Source organism: Musa acuminata, chromosome BXJ1-4 (genome assembly GCF_036884655.1).
Source record: "Musa acuminata AAA Group cultivar baxijiao chromosome BXJ1-4, Cavendish_Baxijiao_AAA, whole genome shotgun sequence".
Taxonomy (NCBI): domain Eukaryota; kingdom Viridiplantae; phylum Streptophyta; class Magnoliopsida; order Zingiberales; family Musaceae; genus Musa; species Musa acuminata.
The window spans coordinates 7502657-7523312 of NC_088330.1; the positions used below are offsets into that span (position 1 = coordinate 7502657).

Below are 20656 nucleotides of genomic sequence, written 5' to 3' on the forward strand. Positions count from 1 at the left end.
ACATTAAAAAGACAAAAAGGCAAAATGGTCAAAGCTTTATTTCCTCTCCTTCACTTTTGGCCTCTGCCATGGCATCCTATAATCCTCAATTACCATTTCCTCCTCTTTATTTTCCCTTCATTCAATTCATAATGCCACGGACTACCCATAACACAATCCAGGAACAAAAAACCTAATTTAGAAGCCTATGATAAGCATCATCTATGGTAGTACATCTGCACAAGTAATAAATAAACTCGTGTGCACTGATCACAGGATATGGAGAAGATAAAGTTCCTACCAAAATGATGCATTTCCCTATTTGCTATTTCAGATACTATGGTGGTTTTCAGAACAAGAAAGCAGAGGAGGTTCCATCAACCAGGCATAAGCATGTCACAGTGATGGATGAATGAAGAACAATTAAATGTATGAAACAGTAGTGTCTGTCTTATTAGGCCAAAAACTACAAGACAAACATGAACCAGTTGCCAGATTACGAGAGATATGTAACAAAATACAAGAGGATGCTAGCAGCATAAGCAGCATCAAAAGTGCAGCAGCAAGGTGCCAACTAATGGGGGATCCGACCAAAACATGCTCGGATACTGGGCCGAACCCTTTTGACTTCAAAATTGCAGGATCATTAACTGCCTGAATTGATGAAGGATATGCCAGCGAGCATCATTGTCCAAATGAAGCAGCTCAGTGTTTCCAAATAAATCTGAGCCTTTGCTAGGTAGGTGGAAAGAATCTGTTAAGATTGAAAGGAAGCGTGTAGAACTCCTCGTTCCTGTTGTCGCCTCTGAACGTTCTAAATTTCACCCACCACGGCATACCCCTATCCTTCTTAGACTTCTCGACTTCCAATGTGTTGTCCAGAAATACGCCGACAATCAATCCGACAGTGGGGGGTGACAGAAATATGGTATTTAAGAACCCATTGAACTGCAGGCAGGGAAATTTTACAATTTCAACAAAAGCAAACATCTAAATAGCAAAATGTAATGTAAATCTTTTCGGTCAAACAAATATCTTGAGGAACTATGAACCAAGTGCAAGCCTTACATACAAGTAAGGATATCTGCTTACATGCATGATAGTTTAAGCAAAATAATAAAATAATCACAACAAAATCTCATGCATTATGAGCTCGATGGTTTGTAACAGGATCAATATAAATTCCATTAACTCTGAATGAAATATAAAGGAACATGAGGCACTCATAGTCCAAGATAATGTTTTGAACTTTTTATAATGATCTTGGTGATTTTTCGTATTATTTTGAGTTATAATAACTGTGTCCAAATTCTTTGTATTTAAGACATATTCATGCTTAGGTTTTTGGTTAAATTTTTAATAGGTACACTAAAAAGAGCCATAATTAATGATCAAACTATTTTTTACACATTGCCACTTCTTTGTCAATATGAGTTTCAGTCTGATTCAGCACCCATCGTAATTTATCTTGCGACTCAGTAAATTCTTTAGAGAATCCAAAAGGCAGTTAAACATAACTAACCCATCCTGCACGTGTATTTACAGGTGCATGGCCAGAAGAAACCAGAGTATCATTGAAATATTGTGGAACGGATATTCCAAGGAAAAGTGAGAGACCAGTGATGATGAGGTTTCTCATAGAGTTCATGTTTGTAAACTGAAGGAATGATATTCCAACAGAAGCTGCAAATTTCAAAAAGATAAAATTAGAAACATTAACAGCAAGAATAAAATGTACCCCAAAAATGAAATACATACCAACAAGGCCAAAAAGGACACAGTACAATGCTGCAAATATAGGAAATGGAATTGATGCAAAGACGGCTCCAAATTTCCCTGAAGCAACAGATCATGATACTGATTGCAAGTTAAAGAACATAACCGCCAATATAATGAATTATTAATAAAGAAATCATACCTAAGGTGGAAAAGAAAATCATGAACCCAGCTGAAATCTGAACCACCCTGCGGCTGCCAACTCGAGTAAGTCCAAGAAGACCAACATTCTCCCTAAAATTTTACACAAATTAGTGTCATCATCATCGCCATTGTTATCTAAAATCAAATAATGTACATGCTGCAACTCTGTGCGATATGTACAACATAGATCCCCTTCATAGACATGACACCAGACCCATGAAATGGACCCTCCCAAAATCAGGAAGCAGGGGAGATACATGGTGTTCATAGATGATAGAAATATATGATTTTAATGAATATTTGGCATGTATCTACATATATCTAAGGCATTTTCCCTATTACTGCCAGCAGAACTTTGCCATGGAAATAGGAAAGCTTACACAGAGACAGTGGAGCCTGTTCCAGTTCCAAACAGACCATCCAGCAGCACACCAATCCCCTGTGGTGAAGCATGAATGATGAAGCATTTAGCTACAAAGCTTAAACTCAAGACGATCACATTTTTCATCTATGAAGAAAGGAAGTGCTGATACAGACAAAACTCCATTTAAGAAATAACTGAAGAACTGCCTAAAAGCTCACTGATAGGGGGTGTTTCTGGTTTCTATGGAACTTACTATTTAACATACTATGTAGCAAGGTTCGTAATTTTGTATCGTACTAACGTTTCGAGCTTTGCTCGGTACGGTACTATATGGTACAAGCATGCTGAGCAATACACTAGGGTGTACTGCTCGGTATATATATATATATACATATATATATATATATACATATATATATATATATACATATATATATATATATACATATATAAGAAAAGGAGGCATACGCTGCCTCGACGACGTCACCTCCTTTTCTTCTCCTCGTCGCGTCAGGTGTTCGGCGAGGGCGTCGAAGGCCGCAGACGCCTTTGGCCTTCGGCGAAGAACGCGACGAAGAAGAAGCCGAACAATCGCGCCTCTCCGTTACCTTCTGGATCGGGACCGTCGAGGGAGGGTGGCGCCGGATCGGAAAGCATCAAGGTTCTCCCGATTCTTCCTCTTCTCCCTCGGCGCTTCTTCTTCCCTCGCCGTAGCCAGGTTGATACCGCCTGGTAGCGGGCGGTCTCATTTGAAATTAAAATCCTTACTATATAGCATGATTGACATCCTTGTCATAGTAAGTGCACTTATGTCTCCATATGGCAAGGACTAGTTTAGAAAAAGAACATAAACATTCAAGGACTCTTAAGAAAATAATTACCATAAGAAACGAAAGTGTGATAAACAAACTTCTGAGCTGAGATAGGAGTCTTTACATGACTCAAACACAGTTTAGCTACTCTATCTATTTTAAACTACCATGTAATGACCACAAAAATCAATCCATAATTGAAGTAAAGTTGCATAGAAAGATTGGCTGGACAATTAACTTTATGAAAAATTGGAACTGACCTGCATGTAGTGGAAAGCAAAAGGAAGCTTACAATTTTTTTCCTTTTCTTTTGTTCTTGTTTCTCTTATGCTTCCATGACCAACTCAGTGCAATTCTAGAAATTGTCTTACTACTCTAGACAATTTCCAGTTGAACTTGTAGGATCAAATTTGACCCTTACCTTTTCATCATTCTGAACATTTGCTTTTCATTATTCTCTCTTATATGGATTGCTCTTATGAAAACATGCACTTTTTTTTTGTTGATCACACTGAATCAGTCCCCCACTTGATCAACGTAATATAAAACAAAACAGGCTAAACAGAACACAGAAGATATCTTACTAGTTCCAAGCATCCTCAAGGTTCATTACTCCAAAGCATTGATTGTACTATGGTGACTAAAAAAATTATACAATCATGGAACCACTTGCTATCCATAGAATTACATGTATTAGTGGTTTATGTTAGAAAATGCTTGATTGCCTGATTGCAATATGCCTTGTATTATACCTCTTTTATGTTCAAAGCCACTTATCTTATACTTAATAAAAAAGGGTTGGCTAGTTCAAGTCCTTATTTATAGAGTTGCCAAAGTGTTATCCTTCAATGGAGCACTCATAAATTTGATGTTTATAATCATATTCCTCCCTCTCTTCTATAAAATTAATGGAATTTGTCAAAATTTAGGGTTACATTATGACACATCGCACTCTGAAGACTTTGGGTCCTTTCAACAATTGCAAAGTTAACCGTTGACTTGTAACCCCACACGTGGTATAGACTTTCTAGATCAACCATCATTCGCTTAACAATTGCCATATAATTTGTCTATGGTCAAGATCAAAAGCAACCTGTAAGCTTAAAGCATATAAGCATACGATGAAAATATCAACCAATATGTATAGATGAATGTAACAACTTCACCTATATGCGTCCATGCTTAGATGTCCGAGCAGTTATAGATTCGAGTTTGTTGTCCATTCATCTCCCAAAAATAAAGACCAAATGATTGGACAAATACTAATGTTATAATTTAAGTTGATCTGAGACAATCAAAATGCAACAATCTCCAAAAGTTCACAACACTAGATGTTATCTAAGTAGACAAAGTTTACTAGCAGACCTGCCAGCCAATCCCTCGGCTCAATACATAAGCAGGTGGAGGAGTTGCAATAGCCAGGCGTGATGCTGCCTTATAAGCACCAGTTGACTGCAGATTTGAGCAAAAGAAATTTAAAAGCCATTATAGGAAATATAAACATTATCAACTGTTACCTCTATGACAGAAACCCATACAGCAGCCATCATGGATACTGAATGGCCAGCATCAAAAGTTGGTGCACCCCATTGCAAAGGATATGGGAATTTGAACCTGTAAGCATTAATATTAAGAAAGAGCACAAACTTCAACGGCAAACTTAAAAGGGAAAAAAATGTGATTTAAGACTTTACCAAGGAGCAGATGATATTAGATTGGCCCTGTCAGTGCGGCAGCTGTCTTGAGTTTTAGTAGGCCTATGGTTATATGCACCACCTGCTGTTAGGATAAGAGAATATATCCAAATGACTGTAACACAGATGAGTACTGGAAAGCGTTCAAAGATGGGAAAATCCCTGAATGGCCTGTAGTGCTTCAAATACTGCAAACCAACAAATTTCATCATTATGATCAAAATGAGAAGCCAAAAGAGGGGAGGAAACTTATTTTTGCAGAAAAACAAACTACCTGAGATAGTCCAATGAGCATCAAAAGCATTGGTATGCCTATTTCCACGCAGTTTCCTACCTAAAGAACAAAAAATAAATCATTCAAAAATGTAAGTTCTCTTATTTCTCTTTTCCAACAATGACTGCCACCCTTATCGTAGAGGATTGAACACTAAAGAGCTACTGACATACAGCAGGAAAACCTCTTTCAAATAGTCCCAAGCCAACCAATCCAATTACAGGTGCCATCCCTAGGGGACTGAAAAACCTGTAAAGATAACACAATGTAAAATGACTTATGCAAATAGCACGATGGTGATATCTTCAAGCAAGGTTATATAGATTACCTTGTAAAAATTCCCCAAAGCTGACTATAACCAAGTATTATTTGCAAACTGGATGCAATAATTAGTGCTCCTTGAATAGCTCGCATGGTTTGCAAAAACCTCTGCAAGTTGAAAATTTGGCAAACTGCATCTAAGCTTAACTAGGTCATTGATGTATAAATGGTGAAGAAAAGAACCAGTCTCTGGAAAGCCCTTAATAGAGAACATAGGAACTCACTTCATGTTGATCAGGAATTCTCTGCAAAGACGAGTCACGTATAATATAAAGGATAGGTATCACATACGCGAAAGAACCACCCACAACCGTGGGCAAACGTGTTCCAAACAATGCTTGCAAGAGTGTGTTGATTCCAGATACAAACAATAATGTTTGTATAACACGAACCTTGTCAGCCTAGGTTGGATACAGAAAACATGTCATAAAAAGGCACCAATCAGGAAAAAATTGCATAAAAAGGTCCATTACAATTGTATAGCTGAAATGAATTTGAACTTACATCAGTCCCACCCATCAGTGGAACAAGCAGTGAAGGAATCATCACACTGGTGCCCAGCATTAGAATGTAATTTTGAAAAGCCAACAAGATAGTTTCAACTGCAGGAAGGAAACAGGCAAAAATGCAAATAATATATACAGCAGGCATATACTGGAAAGGAAGGAACAGCAAATTTTTGCAATTCACATGCAAGCTGAATTACACATGCATTGGTTCACATTTCAACATAACAGTTCTTAAATTTATTAATGGAATAATTGTAGGCAAAGTTATCATACATGATGGTAATATAACCCTAAGATTATGGTTCATCAATCACTATTCCTGAGGCCAAAGAAGAGTAGAAGTAATAAACAAGAGCTTATGGTTTTCACACAAATGCCAAATGATGGTATTGGATATTTGCCTCCTCTCATCTCATTTTCAGTTGCTTCCCCTAGTGGTTTATGCACTACAACAAGCTCTGTAGATCTGGCAGCCTATGTAACACCTTCACATGGCCACAGAGTATAGAACACCAACTTTATCTATAAAGCACCGTCACAATGGCAACAATAAATACTGAGCATGCCAGAAATTTTCAGCACATCTTTGCATAACAACAAATTTTCTGATCTTAGCACTCAGGTGGATAAGCTGACAAGATATACAATAATAGCAGGTGAATAAACAACTACTAAGAACATTCCAACCAACTAATATCCAAGTACGATTAAAAGTTTAGAAGGGCAACTCAAGAATATTAGGCATGACATGGTAGCCCACACATTAGGTAATGTGAAGAGTCATTATTTACGTCTCGCTGCGCTGAGGACTGTTCCAAGATCGTAAGAAGATCTTAGTATCCTTTATCTTTGAACAAGCGATCCTAATAGCACATGCTTTAATGTTCAATCTTAAATCCACTAACTTACTACAAGGATAATTTCAACCTAGAGATAACTGACCAAGCTTTCTGAATATCTTAGCAAAACAAAAAAGAATCAAAATACTTTCTTATCGATAAAATAAAGTTAAATAATCGAGATATGGTCGGCCCCTCATTGGACTACTCCTTGGTAATAGTGTGATCGTGAATTCTCAAAATAATCATCAAGCATATAAGAGACCTAAGAAAATCTTCATCTTTTAACATTGTTACTCGAGTAAACCTGGATAAGAAGGTTGCTTAGACTTCAGATAATTGTTCATCCTGGAGCAAGTTCTGCCAAGGTTAGAGAAAAAAAATGTGGGACTGTCTAGCTTAAAAGCTGCTAGTTACTAAAATATGTAGTTTTAGACCCAAAGTTGCAGCAGATGTAATAAAGAAGAACCAATCATCCCTCTGATCCTTTGAAAAATATTTCAAAATTAAGAAACTTCTGTCATTTGCTAGTACACTGATATTTATTCAGTCTAAACTTACGTTTCTAGTAAAAAATTTCACAATCATATTAGTTTTATGATAGAAATAGAATCATTCGAAAATGCTAAGGACCAAGAAAAATTTATCGAATGTTTCATCCCTGATTCTCTCACCTGAGTTTTCTCTCAGATGATGGAAAGTTTTAAAACTGCGATTATTTTCAGAAGAAAGGTTTGCTTCCAGACATTTCTTGTTAAGGCATAATCTCCCATCTCTTGGAACTTCAGTTCATATAGAGAAAGATACATAGCTTACTACAGCTAAAAATGAAAAATGGCATACTTATCATATGATGCAAACAAGACAAAAAATTGTACAACTTCTCTCTACAGGAAATGGAAGCAGAGGGAGAGAACAAATAAGGTCGAAATTTGCATCACAAGTATGTTAATTTTGTTGCCCATATGATTGACTAAAAGCATTGGAATTCCATTATTTTCCAGAGAACATAGTTCGTTGCAATGTGTCAAGTGAATAGCCATCAAATAGCAACGTTTTGTAAAAGAAGCAAACAACAATCAATGTCTGGAAAGAAGTCCAACATTTAATGAAAGAAAAATCTAAAGGCACTCAGAAGCAGCTCTCTTATCCGGTGCCCTATTGTGAATCCGATGATTACAAAACCAGAGTTGATGCACCAACCCACATTGGTTTCTACAGGTAAGAATCACCTATACGGTAGGTTTAATGATGACATAAGTTTACGAGAAAAATATCTTCACAGATGCAGAAAACATGATATCGCATGGGGAGAGTTTTAAGACAAAAAATTAGAATGAGTGGCTCGTCTAATCCAAAATCTGAACCACCATGGATCAAGCAAAAATGCTAGCATTTTAAAACAAAAGAATCTCGTAAAAAGCCTCCAGCGTGTCTGTCTTTCAGAATGCCCTTCTTGATCAAGAAGCAAGCATAATGGAAGCAGACCAGTAGCAGAATACACAAGTACATACGGGACAAACTTGTTCTTTCGCCATGTGAGGCAAATGAAGAAGCGGGAACGAGAACAAAATTTGAGATCCATTGAAGATTTACTTCCTGAATAATAGTGAAACCACCAAACATGGGCGCCACTGGCCATCCCCACATAGAGAAAAGACAAAAACATCCGACACCTCGTTCAGGAGGCCGACAACCGACCATAGATCGCACCAAGCCGATCAAAATCGCATTTTTAAGCAAGAATTGCAAAGAAAACCAACTAACACTCGTCAAACTCATTAAAATATTCAAATTGACCACCTTTTCCCCTCATTCTACCGTAGGGCCCAAGAAAAATGGGTTTTCCCCCTTCAACTCGTTCTCCATACCGCAAGCACCAGAAAGCAAAGCAACAAAAGGGGGGAGAAAAAGCAGTTTTATGTGTTTAACGATTCATCAAGAACATGACACCAGCCAAGACCAACCATCACTCGAACAAGAAAGGAGAAGCAAATGGCTTGAAGTGTAAGAAAAATGAGAACCGGAAAAGAGAACAACGGCAGCCGTTAACAGAAATCTCTTACCCCAAGGAGGATTGGAGTCGATGCAGTACTCCAAATCCTGGAGTTGCTCCATTGGAGGGTGGCTTATGTTCTCCATTCCACCACCGCCACAACTACCACCACCACCACCACCACCACCTCCACCACTATCGCCAGCACCAGTAAGAGAGAGACAGAGCAAGCGAGAAGACGAAGAGACACAAGTAAGAGAGAGGGAGGCAGATGCCACAAGAGCGAGAGAGAGTGAAAGCGAAGGGAGAGAGAGAGACAGACAGACAGAGGAGTGAGAAGGCTCTCTGTCACGCCCAAACCCCTTTTTTCTATTTATCGATTTATTTATTTATTTGATTTCCAAATATTTGGTCAAGAAAACTACCGGCATGACGGAACTGCCACTGCATACTTACGCCAAATATATCGAAACTGCCACATAATTTTACCTCCTCTCCACTTTGAACTGTTAGCGAAGTCATCATCTATCTTAAATCATGTTAATAAAATATTTTATTTAATTATACTAATATAATTTAAATATTCATTCATTCATTCATTCATCCATCCATTGACGATAACATGAGCTCGTCGTCGCCTATATATAATCCAACCATATCACATCGTCTTATTAGAAGCTTGATCAACTCAACATGTTGATTAAATATTATGCTTATATCAACGTTAACTCAACACCTCCTAAATATTCAATCATCTTAACAACTATTATAGTGCTTAATAGTTTGATACATGTTTCCACGATTGAGCAATGATCGATCGAAATACTATATAAGTTTATTTAAAATATAATTATCATATCAAATGGAGATTTAAATATATTGTATTAATTAGTTTGTTTTCTAATCCGTCGGAAACCAAAGGGCGGTTTGGTCATTTGGAACAAACGCTTTCTTTGGCTGCCCCACTTCCGCCCGTAGTTGGTGGGCTGGTTTTTTTGCCTTGTATTCCCCCTCCGACGAACCCCAAAAGACTCTCTCTCCTCTCTCAAGGAACGAACATTTTCTTTTTGTGATGGCCGAAGGCATCTAATTCTCTCACGCTTTTCTGCTCTGTCTTTCTTCACACTGCTTCTTCTTCTTCTTCTTCTTCTTCTTCTTCTTCTTCTTCCTCCTTCCTAGTTGTTGTGCATGATGGATAGACTACAACACCCTTCCAAACCTACTCGCCAGAAGTCATAGTGGATAAGCTGGAAACTCGCTTCTCATTCACCAGCCATCATCCCCGACGGAGTCGGAGAAGACAGCACAAGTTTGAAATCCCATGACAAAAGAGATGCTGTGATTGGCATCAGCAACTGTTGTTTCGAGGGGCATGTCCAAGTTGACAGGCACTCCTCCCGATGACTCTGCATCTGAGGAACCTTTTTTGACAATTGGGTGATCATTTGACTGCGAGGCTTATAAATTAATCCTCCAGAGAATGGAGGAACAACACTATGGAAATCCACCTTTCCCAAAGACTGCTCTTCTTGATGGTCCTCTGCCTTGATAATAATTATATTGTGTCACCAAAGGCTTAGATGTCACTCAGTCATAGGCACTGCGTCTCATGTACTAGAGAACAATATCTGCATGCTTATGTAGACTGTGTGGCAATAGGATTGGCCAAGTGGGGGTGTGTCTTCTTGTTCTTCCATTAGCGTAAAGCATCTCCTCCTCCTATCCATCCAAACAAGTACTTTTTCTGAATCAAAAGTTTTCAGTCACTCCAACTCGGTTAACCCATCCCCTTTGTTGGGGTTTATAGTAAAGAAGAAACTAGGATGAGGAGTACTTATGTTGCAGATGGTTTCTTGTGCCATCGAGGGTTTTTGCAGTTGGACGGTACATGGCACATTTAAACTGGCACATTTAAACTGGCCAAAATAAGGGAGGAGGATGGGTTGGCGGTGACAGTAAGTGTAACTTTGTTGAGTTGCCAATGAATGTGAGAATCTGAATGGGGCCCTCAGGTTGGTCATCTTTAAACTCTATGTCAGCATACCATATTGTGAGAGTAGTAGTGTCCCCTTGCCAATTCACCCTTGTCCTTTACTTCTCTCTCTCTCGTGATGCCAGCTACCATATTCCATGGCTTGTTTGCTGTATTCTCGTATAGATTTTTTTCCTAGTGACATGGGAAGGATCATGAATTCCTTTTGCCAAAAACTATACTTTGAATAGAAATTTAAACTAAGCACAGGATCATCTTACTACCTATCAGCCAGCATCAACAAATCTTCTTAACACAGTAAGGCAGCAAAAACCTAGGAATCCAACAAATGATGTATTATCAACATATTGTTAAACAAGAAATAAAATTCATTTGTTAGCATTAGCTTTATAATATATATATATATAACAGTGCCAAAAATAGTATTTTCAAGAATAAGACCATGCATACATTGACCAGGTAATAAATAAATAATCAACTTGCTAATGAAAGGGAATGCAGGTCAAAATCAGTGAACAAAAAACCCAAAAGAAAACTCACTTGAAGCTTAGTAACTTGTGATGAGTTCTGCACACCTTCGACAATATTCATTCAAGAAAGGGTGACAGAAAATTTTAGAGGGATCTGTGAATTGACAGAGAAAAAGGGATATTTTTAAATTTATCATTGTTAGTACCTCATGTGGTCCAGGTTTTCTTTTTTTGTTGGGTTTAAGAAACAGAGAAGAACAAAAAAAGTAAAAGGAAATGAATGAAAGAAAGAAAGAAATATACCATGGCTTCTCAATGAATCATTTGAATGCTGTGGCTGACAGGATCTCTTGTTCTTATCTAGTTACAAGGACATCTGCCAGCCAAGAGAACATGCAATTATCCCCAGGGAAAGGGCTCTTGGTTTTTCCATGTAAAGGCTTATGCTTCCCCTTTTGGATCAAATTCCTCACTTTTGTTTCAAGTTCTTCTAACTAGAAATTAAGATAAGAATTACAAAACCAAATCCAAGCACAAATCACCGATCCTTATTCCTGAAGTACAACATGCTGCAAGTTTGCCTCATGTAAATATCACCTCAACTCGGGATAGCCAGTCACATCTGACGCCCATACCTTTCAAAATATTCAAAATATACAAGACGGATCTGATTCATTCTTCAGATTTTTCCTTCTCCAACTTCTGTAAAAATTATCAGTTAGGTACTATGTGATCTACAGCATATCAGAAAACATACATGAGAAAAGTTCAGCAGATTGATGCAGCAATGAACATAGTTATAAGGCACGAAAAAGATAAACAGAACAGTATGGGAGGAAAGAACCCATGAATTATACTCATATTGCCTACATGCGCAATGCCGACGCACAACTTTACAATGAAGAAACAAAACACTCACGCCATCCTAACAAATAACCAGAGTAGGGAAAAATCAAAATTTTTTACTGAACTTTATGGCATACCAAGATAACAAAGGTAAAATGTTACCAATAAAAGAAATAAAATAATATCCTATAACTGCACCATTGATATCAAAATAAGTAAACACTTCATCACTCATTGAAAGTTTTTCATGTTCAATGTCCAACAAAGACCAGAATTTTCAACTTGTTGGCCGCTTCACTTAGCTTATGTTAGTTCACAGATGCATTTAGAGATCCACCCCTACTATAGATCCATAACCCTAATCTTCCAAAGTTCAAAAAACTCAATCAAGAATTTGATTCCAAATCAACAAAAATTCTTCTTTCTTATTATCTAACCAAATCCTGCCACTAATCCAATTTAAGGAATAAACATCCAAAACCGAAAAAAATATTTCAATAATAGTCTTACATAAAATCCAGGCATATCATGTTATTTCTCTGAAGAAAGTAGCTCCACGTGCAGGATCTAAAACAAAAACGATTGAAGAAATTTCTCCAAACCTAGACTCAAAGAGCACAAGAACTTTAATACATCACAAAATGTTTAGCAATTCTGAAAGATTGGTCTCTTTGAGGGACAACCTGATGGTCAACGTAAGGCTAACCACCAACTACCATAACCACAATACACATGTGAGGACTGAAATCTTAAGATTTTGCAACGAATGAATTATTTGAAACCAAGATTTATTAGGATTTCTTAAAACCAGTTACAGGAAAATGCAGAAGATTTAGAAAGCATCTAAAACTTTCCAACAATCCCCAAATAATTTCTTCACAAACCAAGAGTAGCATGAGTGTGATGTGGAACTGCCTTCACCAATTTGAGCCACATCAGGGGGCTCAAATCATGTAGCTATATCTCACCATTAAATCTTAATAGGGAACACATCCAAACTATTGTAGATTGCAAAAAAGGGTCCAAAATGCAAAATAAGCTCAAAGGCACTTACACTTGTATCCTAACCTAAGCAAAGTTTTCCTTATTTATGATTGAAATGAATGATGCCCTTGTTCTTTAAACAGAGCTATATGCTGCTTTTCCCACTACTTGAATCTATCGTCCCCATCACTTTAGCACCAGCCATAGTTTGAAAACTAATGACAATCATCCTTGACAATTGCAACATAAATATTAAAAAACTGATATATGCTTTATTCTCAAGCAAGAAAAGAACATCTTTCTATTTCACAAATGGTAACATTTTTTGCAAAACAAAACAAGTCTCCTGATTATAGATGAAAATTGCAAACCACAAATAAGAAACTTATAAGATGAGTTGGAGATGCCTTTAAGATAGTTTGTGGATCAATCACCAAGATCCACATACAAAATAATCATCAAACCATATATCGATAACAAATAATGATGAAGAATCACTGACATGAATTTAGCAGTTACAGCTAGATGTTACAATATGACCAATTGTTCATTTATACCAATATGGTGGATGACTATCATATTACGTAATATGAGGCCCTTAAGAATTCTGCGGACACCATACACTTCTGATAGCCCAAAAAGAATAGAAAACATATTCACTTTCAAGGTATCTTATCCATCAATTCAAAAATGGAGGAATCCAAACAATCAGTCTGTAGCATGCCACTCCACCAAGTTCATAGCAGCCTTAGGCACTAAGATTTAGGGTTTTCCTGCCCCACACATTTTTGTTTCTGTTACAAAAATTTGCAGGCTTTCCTTGCCCAAATCACCTTCCCTCCCAAGGACTCCTTATTGCTCAAAGGTCCAATCTTTTCTCGTCCATCTATAATTTATGCAGAACAACTAAAAAGGCCATGGCTCGATCTCGCCTCAGTTATCTGAACCCTAAGATCGTTCGTTCCCCAATCAGTTTCCAGACTATCGTGATCAAGTTAGACAAAGAATTCAGCGAACGGGATCGAAAGAAAAAGATAAAAGAAGAGAAAGCAGAAGAAAATGGAAGAGAAAACCATACGGCGGATTGAGCGGAGTGCCAAGAGATGCCACGGTAGAGGTTGACGGAGAAGGTTGCCCCAAGGTAGAGAGTGGCGGCGCCCAGCGCTGCCGTCAATGCCTTGTAGGCCACGTCCCCCACCGTGCTTCTCATCCCCTTCCTTCCTCTCTCACAGTCTCTTCGATCGCTGGAGCTTGCAACGCCGCCTTCGATCTCAGGACCACGAAGGCGCACAACTCCTCTCTCACGGGTCACAGCGCGGATCTCAAAGCAGATCATCTTGTCATTACACGCACCTTTGCATCACTGCCGTATATTGAGTTGACGAAAATATTATCAAGGACAGTGGGGCGTAACTGCTTTGAGATTTGTAACTGAGGTCAGGAAAAGATTGACGACAATGATCTACTTCCACAAATCATATCATTTTCCATGTTAATTCCAAGATTTATGACTGAGGTAAAAGAAACTACAAAGGGATGCTTCCCCTCCATTGATAACAGTAGACCCACACAAGCTTCACAAGAGGAGAGCAGAGAGGAAGGGAGGAAGAGAGAAGGGACCATGGGATGCTCGTTATCGGGGCTCAACGCCTTTTATGACGCCGTCAGCGGGGGCGGAGACGTCTGGATCAACGAGAACCGCTTCCGGATAGTGAGGCAGCTCGGCGAGGGCGGGTTCGCCTTCGTCTTCCTCGTCAAAGAGGTAGTCGCCGACGGCCTCGCCCGCAAGAAGTCCATCAATCCCTCCCACATCTCAGGTCTCGCGCTCCCTAGATTCGCACGGCTTGCTCTTTGCTTGTTCTCCACCAAAATCTCGACTATGAGTTGGTGCAATTGGTATTCAGATTCGTTGTATTTGCCTAGCAAAATCGTTCGGTTTGGATCTATAACGATTTGCGAAGAGCAAAAGGGCTATTTTTTTTATCGAATTTATTGATCGGGTGAAATCATGAAGGAATAATGGTTCATTTCGGATTCTAATGTTGTTTCAATAGTGCTTTTGTCGACCAGTTTAATATGACTCTGTACATATCTTTAGATGATGGAACGTATGCCATGAAGAAAATCATCATTCAAACAGAAGAGCAGTTGGAGTTGGTTAGGCAGGAGATCCGTGTCTCGTCGCTCTTCAGTCACCCTAATCTGCTTCCCCTCCTCGATCATGCAATCATTCCCGTTAAGGTACTCTGAACTTTCTTGTTTAAAGTACTTGGTGTTATTTTGGCGCTAGGAAGCCAATATGCTTACTAATCATTTTAGCTAGATCTCTATATTTGCTTGGTATTAGGGACAATTTGTATTGCTTTTGTATTGAAGCAATACTTTCTGAGTTGATAGAGTGTTCGTTGAGTCTCGACCATCTGACTGTGGGTGTGAACTCATGTACTACATATTGCATTAACTAGAACTGTGATTATATGGAATATATCAAGACTTCATATGCTTGGTGAATTCATAATTGATTAATTTAATGCTTGTTGTAAGATCCATTTTGTATCGGTGTAATTCAGGCATGAGATAGTTGCTTGATTAGTAGCTATTGAGAATATTTATATAGGATAACACTGAATTACCATGAAACATCCATCATGACAATCATTTTGCAGAGTTCGTATATTTTGTTCTGTCAATTTTTCTTACACACATGCTTGCTCAACGTATAAAGTTAAATAACAATGACTCAGACCAGAAAGCTCTACGTTTATATGACCATTTCCGTATTCATATCATGGCCTCCATTCTGTATGTAATAAAAGCAAGCTTCTTTCTTGTTTGTTGGGCCTTTGTTAAGCATGCAATACTGAATGGACTCCTTAAAGTTGTGATGATTGTTGACATCTAAACCAAATATTTTCAGCGAAGGGACATATCTTATTAATGGCATGACTGAATCCTAGCATTATTTTAGATTGTTTACGAGAAAACACCTGTTGCAAGTGCACTAAAGTTTGATATCACTGCCTGCATGGTTGTTAACCACAGTTATCGAGAAACATTACAGTGTAAAGACTAAAGAAAAGATGATTAGCATTGTCGTCATCATCCAATCTTTCTTTGCAACATGGTTTTGCTTGACTAAATGGCATACTCCATGCACGAGGCTCCTGCCGTTGTAGGGCCTAGAGAGGGTCAACAAAGGTAGCCTTACCTTTAAATATTTAAAGAGGTTATTTTTGGGACTCGAATCTTGATCTCCCAAGTCACAAAAGAGTAATCTTACCATTGTACCAAGGCCCGCCCTCTAACTGGTTTTACTTGACTATTGACTGTAAATTGACAAGTCTCCAGTGATTCTATGTATAGTTTAACTACATCGTACATACAATCTTTAAATAATTTTTAATTAAAGAATTGATTAAGGATCATATAAGAAATGATTAGTTTGTGGTCATTATGAAGTAATCCTTTAGAAGAAAGGTTTATATGAGATTTCAAATACTGGTCAGCTTGGTACATACTGACTAGTATTTATTGATCCAATAAACGACCATTATTGGATCATATAGGCCAGTACAATTTAGAATTGAATTTTTATTTTTTCTGGTGATGCGGGGGTGGTGTAGGTCCATATGCCGCTTGGTATACCTGTATTACCCTGATTTGAACAATTGTTAAAACTAGTGTTGGATGATAATTTAAATCCTTCATCATAAGAGCATCAACATAGTTAATATCAAAATTATTTACTTTCCTGATAGGCAAGGCAATTGTCAAAAGTTTAAAAAAAAATTGAAAGAAATTTCTCTTACATCAAATGGCGTACGTGATGCTTACACGAGGAGTCAAATCTGAGACTATCACTTGTGCAACATTGCACTAACCAACTCAGTTGTCTCAACAGAGACATTTTGCCAAATGTTTTAGCACTTGAAATTATAACTTGTTTTCAAAGCTGAAATTGTCGCATGCAATCTTATATATATTTTTCATGGCCTGGTAGGATCCTTTGTGCTACTGGTTCGGGGAGAAAATTTTACCACTTTTGATACTCTCTGGGCATTTACTTGCATCTCAAACTGTGAGATGGGATATGTCTTCAACTTGATAAGTTGTAATAGTTAACTAATTTGCGTGTAGGGGATGCAAGATGGATCACTTAAGCATGAAGCCTACTTACTGTTCCCGGTTCACCTAGATGGAACTTTACTTGACATAGCCGAAGCTATGCACTTGAAAAAGGAAAGCTTTACAACAATTACTGTTCTTCATATTTTCAGACAGGTACATTCATCTTCCTCTCTTCCTCTTGTATATTTATTCTTTGATTCTGAGTTTGTCTTACTCATGGAAGCTATCTTTTTACAAGAATTGATTTCAATTGAATAATACTTGCTATTTTGATAAAATATTCTTTGCTTGGTGGACTCTAAAGTACTTAGATGTGCTATTTTTTTGTTCATATTACTTCGAGTATGATTTGGTCTATAGTGGGTTCAATTATTCCAGTTCCTTCTGTTGATCCAATACACAAATCTTCTGTATTTATGCTAGGAGTTGTGACAGTGAAAAATAGGACTTTATTGTGCTTCAGAATTATTTAACTTTGATAATAAGACGTAATGTAAGTTTTCACATGTTAAACATCATGTTCTTATGGAGAGCCATCGAATATTAATACAAAACTGAAACAGAAACTAATGGAAATTTATTAAGTAGCTCATGAAATTATATTTTGTCCGCTGCACCGGTTGCCTGTCAAAAAAACAAAGGTTTCATCATGGTGAACATGTTTCCATAAGATATAAGAGTTAGAATTAACTAATTATATTTTTAATAGTTGGAAACTATTAAAATATAATCATCAGCTTGAAAGGAAGTGGTCTCTGAAAATAACTTGTCTTAGATGCTGTGTTGCTCTGATTGAGATTCAAATTATTTTCATCCCCCAACACTACCTAACTTTTTCTAAAAGCTGCTTTTCAACTTTTTGTATTTCTTATATATTGTGCAAAAGCATTCAGTGGTTGTTAAAGTGGATAGGTTGGCTTGCAATCTTTGGAAGTTTTCTCTAATCTTTGTGCTTTCTACTTATAATCTAGTTGCATCACTGTAACTAAATATCTAGTGTTTCCAAACCCACCTGATCCTGATACTGTGGTTGGATGAGAAAAAATGGATACTTAATATTTCTACATTAATGTAGCATTTTTTTTCATCCTAATTATGTGTTAAGTGGAGAAAGATTGCCTTTGACCGAGTGTTATTCCTGTCAAATTATTGCAGTATCTACTGCATAAAATTGTAATCACTTAGTCTGTCTGAAGATACTTTAAGCTGCTAGAAGCAGTGAAGAGTGTCATTTTTGCAAATATACACAAGAGATTGATGGGAAGACATATTATTTGATTTGTCTTTGCAAAAGTACGACTTTGTATTCCAGTGGAATACTGATCTGGGTTTACATGAAGCTTTATGTTTGGGACCTATGTTTGCCGTCACTTGAACTTGTCTGCATTGTTTTCCTATTCTCCAGTTCTTCACCTGTCAGTATGTATTTTTTTAGTAATTTACCAATCTAGTCATATACAGGTACTAGACTAACATGTTGCCTTCTGTTTACATACAGGTTTGTGGTGGTCTGAAGCACATGCACAGTTTTGATCCTCCATATGCTCATAATGATGTGAAACCTGGTAATGTTCTCATTACTCACAGGAAGGGACAGCCTCCTCTTGCTATTCTAATGGATTTTGGTAGTGCACGTCCAGCAAGAAAAGAAATTCGTTCAAGGTCAGAGGCATTACAGTTGCAGGTATGAATCAATTTTAGAGAAGGATTTTGGTTGTAAATATTGTATATGTTATCATTGTTCTAATCATGATATCCTCAAAAGTTACAAATCAGCAAGATCACAAGACACTAGACTTATTTCAAGGTGATTCTTTTACAGGGATTTATCATTTTTGCTTGAAGAACTAACTTGAAAGTTGAAACTGTCACTGAAATATCCAAAAAAAAAAAATGAAGTATTGTAAATAATACAGTTTCAAAATCACAAGTTCTTATGTTTTGATGCCATGGTAGTTCTCAGACTGAGTTTTACCGGAAATTTTGGTAATATAGCTTCAATATACTTTAGGTATTTACCAACCCCTTTTGACAGTCACATCATCTACTTCCTGCTTCTATTAAATTGACTTGATTAACAGGAAAAATGCTGCTGTTCAACAAGCTGATGCAGTCTTAACATATTTTCACTTATTTGATGTATTTATTCATAGGAATGGGCTAGTGAGCACTGTTCTGCACCTTTTCGAGCTCCTGAATTGTGGGACTGTCCAAGCCATGCTGATATCGATGAGAGGACAGATATCTGGTCTCTCGGATGTACCCTATATGCGATAATGTGAGAATTTCATGTACCTTTTTTGTGTTTGGACTCTATGCAATTCTCTTGTTGATTATTATGTTCTGCTGCTCCTTTGCTCGTGTTACATACCATTTTCTTTTTATGGTGCGATTTACATGACTTATTTTGTTGTGCTTCAAACTTCAGACTTTTCTCTATACAAATTGACCGAATAATGTCATTTACTTGAGAAGATCAACAGCAAATCACAAAAATAATATTGCATTGACCAATAGGACTATCGATGTATGTGGTTGATAAGGCCAATTCGAGTCTCAGTTTAATTCTTGCAAAGATGACAATGATCAATGGATATGTTGCTTGAATCTAATTTTACACAGTTGAAATGATATTTTCTTCAGTTCTAGCTTTTTTCTTACTTTTTACCACTTATAGAACACCTACCTTAAAGAATTACTGAATTATTAATTATATTATGGCATGTTTGAGACATTAAAAAAAAAAAACAAAATGTTGTCTCTACAGGCATGGAAAAACCTTAATTACAATTTTTCCTTATTATGGTATTATTAATTACAATAGCTCACCTGTTATCATCTGTTTGGTTCTTGGCAGGTACGGCACATCACCTTTTGAGTACGTGCTCGGCGAATCAGGAGGGAGCTTACAGTTAGCTGTCATGAATGCACAGGTAAAATGGCCATCTGGGCTGAACCCTCCTTATCCTGAGAGTCTCCACCAGTTCGTGGTGTGGATGTTACAGCCCCAACCTGCAGCGCGGCCGAACATTGACGATATTATCATTCATGTTGACAAGCTCATAACAAAATACTCACCCTAAAAGACAACAGATTGGTTTGTGAATTAGACTTTGTATTCTACTGTAAGCTGCGTTTATGTGGAAAGCTTTGTTGTATTTATCAACAGCCTATATCTGAGGTGGTAGTTTTAATACAAATCCCTCTTTTAGTCTTTGTGGTAACTGTCTGTAAATGTGATTTTGGTATGCTTTTCTTTTGAGCACTCAACAAGAATGATATGAGATATGATCGTTGAATGAAGTTTCTGTTCTATTCTACTGTTTTGGCATTAACAAGCAACCCTGTATTGTTGTTCAATTACAGTGGAAACATTAGTCATCATCTTGGTGAGTAAAGTTCTTAAGATTTCCTACTCGAATAATACAATCAGACAGTAACAATCAAACATTCAAGAGTGGAGTAGGTCGATGCTTCAACATCATTAAGCATTGAAGAAATGATTATTAAAAAAGGGACAGTATAGC

General features: G+C 37.4%; 2 protein-coding genes and 1 long non-coding RNA gene across 3 annotated transcripts; 1 reads left to right on the plus strand and 2 right to left on the minus strand.

Annotated features, from left to right (window-relative positions):
- Positions 1-388: 388 nt before the first annotated feature.
- Positions 389-8915, minus strand: LOC135586707 (nucleobase-ascorbate transporter 1-like). Its single transcript, XM_065162742.1, has 14 exons — positions 8779-8915; positions 5869-5966; positions 5589-5765; positions 5372-5472; positions 5217-5292; positions 5044-5103; positions 4770-4957; positions 4593-4689; positions 4441-4527; positions 2280-2338; positions 1898-1989; positions 1738-1815; positions 1502-1662; positions 389-927 (listed from the first exon to the last, which is right to left on the minus strand). Exons 1-14 carry the CDS (start codon positions 8852-8854, stop codon positions 715-717), a joined length of 1563 nt encoding a protein of 520 aa, XP_065018814.1. The 5' UTR covers positions 8855-8915; the 3' UTR covers positions 389-714.
- A 2729-nt stretch (positions 8916-11644) lies between these two features.
- On the minus strand, positions 11645-14219 carry LOC135644838 (uncharacterized). The gene is made up of 2 exons (XR_010498609.1): positions 14080-14219; positions 11645-11873 (listed from the first exon to the last, which is right to left on the minus strand). It is a non-coding gene; the product is annotated as an uncharacterized LOC135644838 (long non-coding RNA).
- A 330-nt stretch (positions 14220-14549) lies between these two features.
- LOC135644843 (uncharacterized) lies at positions 14550-20432 on the plus strand. The gene is made up of 6 exons (XM_065162769.1): positions 14550-14818; positions 15100-15242; positions 17139-17282; positions 18628-18813; positions 19283-19407; positions 19987-20432. Exons 1-6 carry the CDS (start codon positions 14623-14625, stop codon positions 20210-20212), a joined length of 1020 nt encoding a protein of 339 aa, XP_065018841.1. The 5' UTR covers positions 14550-14622; the 3' UTR covers positions 20213-20432.
- Positions 20433-20656: the final 224 nt, after the last annotated feature.